The 8,667-nt window shown below is 53.2% G+C and overlaps 1 protein-coding gene across 1 annotated transcript in view; it reads left to right on the top strand.

The window, feature by feature from the left end:
* The window catches only part of Zfyve28 (zinc finger FYVE-type containing 28), a 92,341-nt gene extending 84,116 nt beyond the window's left edge, over positions 1-8,225 (top strand). Inside the window, exons 9-13 of the mRNA XM_051164893.1 lie at positions 3,871-4,022; positions 4,707-4,823; positions 6,080-6,184; positions 7,040-7,143; positions 7,563-8,225. Coding sequence (XP_051020850.1) covers positions 3,871-4,022; positions 4,707-4,823; positions 6,080-6,184; positions 7,040-7,143; positions 7,563-7,694 — 610 coding nt within the window. The 3' untranslated portion in view covers positions 7,695-8,225. The remainder of the gene's footprint in view (positions 1-3,870; positions 4,023-4,706; positions 4,824-6,079; positions 6,185-7,039; positions 7,144-7,562) is intronic.
* The last annotated feature ends 442 nt before the right edge of the window (positions 8,226-8,667 follow it).

The raw sequence follows: 8,667 nt of genomic DNA, 5'->3' as shown, positions 1-8,667 counted from the left end.
AGCATGGCCAGCCCTGACTCCAGCCTTCCAAGCTTCTCTGTGTACCAATAAGCACTGGCTGTATTAGAGCATGTCAACAGAGGACACATCTGTGAGTGTCCCGTCCAGTAGTGAAGGGACCCATAGAGCTCTAGGACTTCTTCCAGGCCCAGCCCCTCCTTCCTGTATAGCCCACCATTGTTGAGTGTTTGTGACATCTCCCCTTTGTGCTCCCAAATGCTTCTGTACCCAAGGCTGTATCCATGAGCACAGCCCTGTGTCTTCCCACTACATGTCCAGGGGCTCCTACATGTAAGTTTAAGTGTGCCTAGAGTAGGCTGTGTTGGCCTAGCTCACCCCTGTCTTGGTAGTCAGATTGGGGGGGTGGTCAGATTGCAGTCAACTCTGCATCCCATCGTGGAGGTTTGGACTCCTTCCCAGTCTTATTCTTCAGGAGCAGTGTGTATTGTCATAAAGATGTAGTCATGTCATTAGACATACGGACAGAGGGTTCAGGGCTATCCTGAGCTATAGAATTGGTCCACGGAGCTATAGAATTGAGGGTTGTATACAGTTTTATTTTGATGGTACCAGAAACTTTTCCAATGTGGTTACAATAGTTTACACTCTAACAACAAGACAAAAATAACATTTTCCACTCCTGCTGGGCAGGCTTTCCTCTAAAATACACCAAATAGTCGAGTACTCATATACATTTGAGGCAAGACTTTGGCATAGAAGACAGACTAACAAATTAGTTTCCACCAAAAGGAAAAGAGCATGATTTGCTATTAATCAACTAAATGGGGGTTCTTTCACGCTCTGCTTAGGGATAATCTGTGATAGATGAGGAGACGCTCCCCCAATGCTGACAGTGCAGGGCCCTTGAGTGCCAGAGGCCCAGGGACTAGGATGGCAGACCCAGAGGCCAGCAGCTGCTTTCAGGGCTTATTGTTGCAGACTATAGATGCTGCAGGCATGTGGGCCTAAACACTCTGATTATCACAGTGGGCTTAAACCACCAGCAGCTCCACATCTTGGCAGCAGTGAGAAGTGCTAGCTATACCCGCTGGTGTTAGAACGGTCCAGAGTGCTAGTGCACTCAGCACCACAGTGAGTAGTATCACAGCCTAGGGGGACAGACTCTTGGCACCTACAGTTTGTCAGCTCTCTGAAACTTCTAGCAAGCTAGGCCTGCAATTTCTCTTCTCTGGTTCTTACCAACCCTCTGCTTTTCGTGCATTTATTTAATGTATGTAAGTGGGGGTTTTTTTGTTTTGCCTACATGTATATTTTTGTACTACATGCATGCCTCATGCCTATGGAGGCCAGAAAAGGGAGTCAGATCCCTTGCAACTGGAGTCATAGACAGTTGTGAAGCGCCATGTGGGTTCTGGGAAGTAAACTGCAGTCCCCTAGAGGAGCAGCCATTGCTCCCAACTGCTGAGCCATCTTCCGGCTCCCTTCTCCCTTTCTTTGGCCTTAGCTCATGGCCTGCCCTCTCTTGGCTCCTCTTGCCTCTCCTCTTGTCTCTTGTTATCTTTACTGCTTTGCTCCCCATCATGTCCACCCAGGCTGCTCTCTGGAACTCTTCAGCTGCCTCGGCTCTGTGGCCACCGTTGCTCTGGTGGCTTCTGCCACTCTGCTCTGAGTTCATCAGCCCTCGCTTCACTTCGTGTTCAGCAGTTCCACTTTACTAACAGTATAAAGATGAAAACCAGGCACGGCAAGCTCCTTAGCTCTGAGCCATCCCGCAGCCTCTGACTTTTGGTTTGAGTTTGGCCAGGTAGACTCCCGAGTTTTCAGATATTTGGCTGTTAATCCCCTGCGCACAGTCAGAATAAACTCCTAAAGAACAAATCTAATAAAACGAGCCACTGGGAAGGGAAGGGACAGGTGTTAGGAGCAAGGGAGTGTTTGTGTGTCTTGTGGCTCCTAGGACAACATGTGGCCTCAGTTGTCAAGTTTATCCTCTTAAAGTCTCAGGGCAAGAAGTCTAAAATGTGCAGGACTGTTTGTCGTCCCTTCCCCCCCCCCCCGCCCAAAAAGCACCAGAGAGAGTCCTTTCTGCCTCTTCCAAGTCCGGGGAGCTCCGGGTAACCGTTGGCTTTTTGGGTGCACCTCTCCGATCCCCGACTCGAGACATGTGGTCTCCTTTTGGGTCTTACAAGGACACTTGTGTTTGGATTTTGGACCCACCGAACAAGCCGGGGTCATCTCCATACCAGACCCTTCTCTTAATTACACCTGAAAAGATCCTCTTCTCAGATAAGGTTCCCCTCACAGGCTTAAGGGGTCAGTGTGTACACATTGCATGGTCTGCGTTCTGTTCCCACAGATGGTGTGAGAGATGAAAGGGCCCTCATGGAAGGACGCTGGGGAACGATGTTGAAGGAGGATGCGGGGTGGAGCAGCCTCTGTTGAAGGAGGATGCGGGGTGGAGCAGCCTCTGTTGAAGGAGGATGCGGGGTGGAGCAGCCTCTGTTGAAGGAGGATGCGGGGTGGAGCAGCCTCTGTTGAAGGAGGATGCGGGGTGGGAGCAGCCTCTGTTGAAGGAGGATGCGGGGTGGAGCAGCCTCTGTTGAAGGAGGATGCGGGGTGGAGCAGCCTCTGTTGAAGGAGGATGCGGGGTGGAGCAGCTTCTGTTGAAGGAGGATGCGGGGTGGAGCAGCTTCTGTTGAAGGAGGATGCGGGGTGGAGCAGCCTCTGTTGAAGGAGGATGCGGGGTGGAGCAGCTTCTGTTGAAGGAGGATGCGGGGTGGAGCAGCTTCTCTTGAAGGAGGATGCGGGGTGGAGCAGCTTCTGTTGAAGGAGGATGCGGGGTGGAGCAGCCTCTGTTGAAGGAGGATGCGGGGTGGAGCAGCCTCTGTTGAAGGAGGATGCGGGGTGGAGCAGCTTCTGTTGAAGGAGGATGCGGGGTGGAGCAGCCTCTGTTGAAGGAGGATGCGGGGTGGAGCAGCCTCTGTTGAAGGAGGATGCGGGATGGAGCAGCTTCTGTTGAAGGAGGATGCGGGGTGGAGCAGCTTCTGTTGAGAGTATATGCCACACCAGCCCACTTGGAAGGGCTTGTGCAGGGAAGTAGCAGTCGCGGCTAGAGCAAGGCAGTACTGGATCAGTGGCTGTCAGGCTCATTGGTTTTTAAAGTGGACACACCGATGGCATTTACATGATAAGTAATGGCATATCCGGGCAACTGGGCTCCTTGGGAGGGGAGCTTGAGGACAGACCTGCCCTGACCACTGTCCTCCTCAGGCTTCAGAAGCCCTCTGCTGGTTGGTTTTTTGTCAACTTGACACGAGCCTAGACATTTGCTAAGAAGAAATCTTAATTGAGAAAATGTATCTGTAAGTTTGGCCTGTAGGCAGGTATGTAGGGGCGATTTATTTATTTATTTGGTTTTTGAGACACAGTCTCTCTCTGTGTTAGCCTTGGCTGTCCTGGACTTGGTTTGTAGACCAGGCTGGCCTCGAACTCATAGCAATCCACCTGCCTCTGCCTCCTGAGTGCTCGGATGGGGCATTTTATTAATTAGTAATTGATGTGGGAGAGCCCAGCCTGCTGAGTGGGGCCAGTCCTGGACAGGGAGTCCTAGATTGTATAAGCAAGCTGGCTGAGCAGGCTGTGGAAATCAAGCAGTGTTTCTCTTCCGCCCCCCCCCCCCCCGCACCTTTTTCCCCCAACCTCTGATTCAGTTTTTGCCTCTAGGTTCCTGCCTTGAGTTCCTGTCCTGACTCCCCTCTGTGATGGAGAGAATTGAGAGTTACAATCTGAAATAAGCCCTCTCTTCCCCAAGTTGCTTCCGGTCTTTATCACAGCGATGGAAGCCCTAGCTAAGACAGGTCCCTAGCTGCGGCCCCTACTCACCTACCCTGCCTCTCCTCTCTGCATCAGCTCCACAGCTGGTTCCTGCTCCTTAGACAACACCAGGCTGGAGGTGGCCCCTGCAACCATGCCTGTCACCCCCATGGCCACCAGAGAGAAGATCCGGTCCAGGTTCCATGGCAGCCATGACCTGATCCATCGCCTGTTTGTCTGCATCTCAGGTGCGAGATCTGGACCTAGGACGTGAGCTTGAGGACAGGTGGGGTGCGCCTCGAGAGAGAAGGAACAGCGGGGCTGGCCCAGTTCTCCCCGGCTAAAGTAGAATGCAATATAGTCTGAAGAGCAAGCCTAGGGGTGGGACTGGGCCTGTTTTACAGGGAGGAGGGAGTTCTGTAAGGGAGGCTGGGTTAGCACTTTCTTCTAGGGGTGGCTGGGAGTGATGGGCTCAGGAGAGCAAAACAGCCAGGCCCCAGATACCACCCCAGGGTGGGATTCACCCTGGCATCCATGGTCATGCCGAGCCTGTTCTGTGACCCTGTAGTCAAAGTTACTCAGGGCGGTGTATTGTGGGGTACTGAGAGATTGTGGCCATATCTGGATTCCCTTGTTTCTGTGATGCCCACAGGTGCTGCCATAGGCACAATGTAATGGCTATGAACCCTGGATAAGTCATATACCAGTGAGAACAACAATTGGGGGCTTGGGCAGGAAGCTTTCATCCTTTTACAACCTCTCTTGGTTCCTGAGTTTGTACTTCTGTCAAGGGAATCCTCTCCCAGGGGGTTGGGACCTGCTGATCCACGAGCGATGGGTACATGGGTACATCCTATATAGCACTTGGCAGTGTGGTCTCCCAATGTGGTTGGCTCAACCCAGCCTGCGTCTTCCTGTCTCTTCTCTATCAGGTGTAGCTGACCAGCTGCAGACCAACTATGCCAGCGACCTGAGAAGTATTCTCAAAACCCTGTTTGAGGTCATGGCCACCAAGCCAGAAACGGACGACAAGGAGAAACTAAAGAAGGGTGAGAGAGCCGCTGCAGGACAGGCTCCGGGGCTCGTGCCAGCCATATGCAGAACATCGCCCCACTCCGAGACAACCACATACCCCAGCATTTACCAGACCAAATGTGCCAGCTTGTGGACTGGCGGAGATGAGTGAATAGCTGGGAGAAGTGGCTCTCCGTGCCACTTTGCAGCTGTGTCCCTGGCTCTGGGCTCTCACATAGGCTGTAGCAGGCCGTCCAACATGTCACTGTGGATAGAGGTTGGGAACCTTCCTTCCTTCTTAGACTAAACCAGATGGCTAGATGAGGCACAGCGTTAGTTACACTCGCCTGTCAAATTATTCAGAGGCCAGCCCAGCCCAAGTGAAAAAGAGGGGACACGGGCCCATCTCTCTATGAGAAGGTGACAATATCCACTCCCTGCCGCCTCATATTCATATATATTCAGCTTACTCACACAAATTTGCTCTCACGTTTATATATAGGTGCATACATGCACACACTTTTATATGTATTCCTTACACACAAACAGGTAAATGGATATTTGGAAAGGAGGGGAGTTTGCCCTTGGTCCCTGTAGGGTTCCTGGTAGGAAATGGGGCTAGACCCCTTCTCTGACTCCTGGTGCTCATCTGAGGTACGTGTTTGGGGAGAGCTACATCTTTGTACAAGGGCTTCTGGCCATATGGGATAGCCCAGCAGGTCCTAGAAGTCCGGCCCAACCAGGCAGGAGGAACTTCTGCATCAACCAACTCTGCCGCCTGGCCAGATTCTGAGCGGCAATCTAGGCAGGACTGCCTGCCTCCTGGAAGTCATGAATCAATTTGGTGATGAGGACAGGCACTTTGGCCACACTCTGGGCACGGTTCTCAGATGCCGGGGCGTTAGATCCCTGCTTTAGGGACCACAGACCGGGAAATCTTACCAGTCAGTGTTGGGGCCTCAGGGCTAGATGCTCATGCAAGAGGGGCTACAAAGTGCCCCCAGGTCTACCACACTGTACAAAGAACGGACCCTTTAATAGGAAAGTCTTTCCTCAAACGTTTTGATAATAAGCAGGTTTGATCAGAAAAAAAAAAAAAAAAAAAAATAGGAAAGTCTTTGCCAACATTAGCATCCTACCTGCTGAGGTGACTTGCTCTGTGCGCTGAGAGATGGTGGGGGAGGCTTGTGGGAAGCTGGAAAGTTGGGGGCCACCTAAGTGCTCCCTAAGGACGATAAGTTACACCTACTGCATTGCTTACCAACCCCAGTGGCTTCCCTCTCTCTTCCAGTAACCCAGACCCTGAGGAGCGCGGCCTTGGAGGACTGTGCGTTGTGCCAGGAGACGGTGTCGTCCTCAGAACTGGCGGCCAAGACCCGGGATGGGGACTTTGAAGGTAGGTGGGAAGCTCTGGTATGGGCCTGGCATGCTGTATGCTGAGCAGAGGGAGCTGCTCTCTATGTATTCATCTGCACATCCCGGCCATCGGGGGACACAGATTCCCATGGGAGATCGTCTCTTTTTCTGTGCCTCCTCCCTTGTACTAGGTATATATAGCCCCTTTACTGCTGTGTCACCTTGGGCCTGCTAGTTGCAGCTCAGCCTGGGAGGTCCACGTTCAAGGATGGGAGCAAGGAGCAATACCCAGTACCCCAGCGCTTTACCTGCACTGAAGGAGTCTCACACGGCAGCCTCAGGACACTCTGGGACATTCATGGGGCCTCTGAGGAGTGCAGAAGCTTTCCTTGTGAGGAGGAGTGGGCCTCAGACTAATCTAGTCACACGGAGTCTTCCCAGAGTGGGCTGGAAGCTAGGCATGTCAGGAGAGAGGAATCCTGGCCTGTTTGGGAATCCTGCAGTGCATCTCCGGGAGAGGGCCCAAGGCTTGTGGAAAAAATATGCTAGTCAAGTGTTGAATGGGGTGCCCGGGTCATGGAGGTCTGGATTAGTGTGTAGCCAGATGGCTGAACAGAGTGACTAGAGATGACAGGGCCTGAGCTAGGGCATGCATGGCCATTGATTCTGCTGTACATCCTGAGTCCCGGTGCCGTGGCCTGGGGTCTGCAACTGGGGTGTGACTCTGTCCACTGGTATTGTAACTGGTTGCTGGCTGTGACCGACAAGTCTAGAGCAGGACCAGAAGAGCGGGGTGCCGAGGCATCTATCTGCCAGCCAGGCCTCTACCGTTCCCCTCCCCCCCCCAGCCCACCTGCTGCACACGCCTGATGTTCTGCTGCTCTCCTTGTGACAGACCCTCCTGAGTGGGTGCCAGATGAGGCCTGTGGCTTCTGCACCTCCTGTAAAGCCCCGTTCACAGTCATCCGCAGGAAGCATCACTGCCGCAGCTGTGGGAAGGTGGGTGGGGCCCCACTGGCCCTCTGCATCTTTGGGGGTGGGGTGGGGACTGTCCCCAGGTACAGCATCAGGGTTTAGAAGTTAGTGCTCAGGAACTCGGTCATGCTTTTGTGGCCCTTGTGTTTAGAGCCTTGCTCTAGGCTCTAGGCTCTCTGACTCCATGTGGCTTTAACCTGGTCCCTCCCAAGTGAGGACAAGGGTTTGAGAAGGAGTCTGCAATAGCTATGGTGAAGGGTCTAGTTGCTTTCAAAAGGCCTACCCAGAGTTCCCTGAAAACTCCAGCTCCATAGAGTGCAGGGTCTGGGCCAGGCAGACTCCTGCCCACAATTTCCCTTCCTGTCTTGGGTGAGAGAGCTGTGGAAGAGGGGCTGAAAACGGGCCTCTCTGCTCACTGCCTTCTCTCCCTCCTTGGCTTTCAGATCTTCTGTTCCCGTTGCTCATCACACTCTGCACCACTTCCGCGCTATGGACAGGTGAAGCCCGTCCGTGTGTGCACACACTGCTACATGTTCCATGTTACACCCTTTTACAGTGACAAGACGGGCATGTGACGCTGTGCCTGGCATGTCCCAGCCGAGCAGGCTGGAGAGTCTAGGACAGAGGCACCGTGTCTGCCTTGAGTCTTATCTATCCAGGGTCTCCAGGAAGGAGGTGCTGTGCCTGCTATGTGCCCTGTCCAGGCTATGCTGCAAGAGGGCCTCATTGCATCCTGTCAAGCCACAGCTGCTGCAAGCCTGCCCAGGCTTTAGATGTCCAGAGCCTCTGTCTGCTCTCCCTGGCCTCCCAGCTATGGAGACACCAATCCTGGCATGCAGCCAATGAGAGGTCCGCTTTATTCAGAGGAGGGATCCAGGGATGATGCTCACTCAGTTGCTGTTCCCAGGTCAGGTTACCTAGCCAGGCAGGGTTGAACTCTCCTCTCTTGCCCATTGAGCTTTGTCCCAGCTGTGCATACAAAGGCAGGAGAGGGCCAATTCTGTGTGTTCTCTTCTGTAGCCAAGAATCTGGAAGCAGAGGCTAGGGGGCACTAGGCCCCAACATCACAGCAGGACTCCCTGCTGTTTACCACCCACCTTGTTCCCTAGCGCCTCACCACCTGCCTCAGGACCCTCCTCAACAACATGCATCTCATTTCTTTTTGAAGAGGGGAGGGGATGCAGGAAGCAGACACAGTGGTCTCCTGGGGAAGCAGGCATGATCTCCACCATTGCCGCTTGCTGGAGGAGCAGAGGATGGCCCCTCTTACCGTAGGCTGAGCTCTCAGGTGTTTGGGACTGGACCCATCAGGCAGCTGCCCACTTGGCTAACATTTCCTTCCTCCTCTGCATCCACTGGGACTCCAACCCACTTCCTCAGACCTCAGTGCGGCCTGGACAGGCTGAGACGCACAGACAGCTCCTCAGGCTTCAATCTCAGGCTTCACGTTGCAATGATGATTACAGTTTTTATTTTTAGAGAGATGACACACCTACTGCTTCTTTTATAGGATGAAATCCAATCGCTGCTCAGCAGTGGAATACACAT

This window comes from Acomys russatus, chromosome 22 (genome assembly GCF_903995435.1).
Source record: "Acomys russatus chromosome 22, mAcoRus1.1, whole genome shotgun sequence".
Classification (NCBI taxonomy): Eukaryota; Metazoa; Chordata; class Mammalia; order Rodentia; family Muridae; genus Acomys; species Acomys russatus.
The sequence above is the reverse complement of the archived record's forward strand: the minus strand, read 5'-3'. Positions and strand labels throughout refer to the sequence as shown.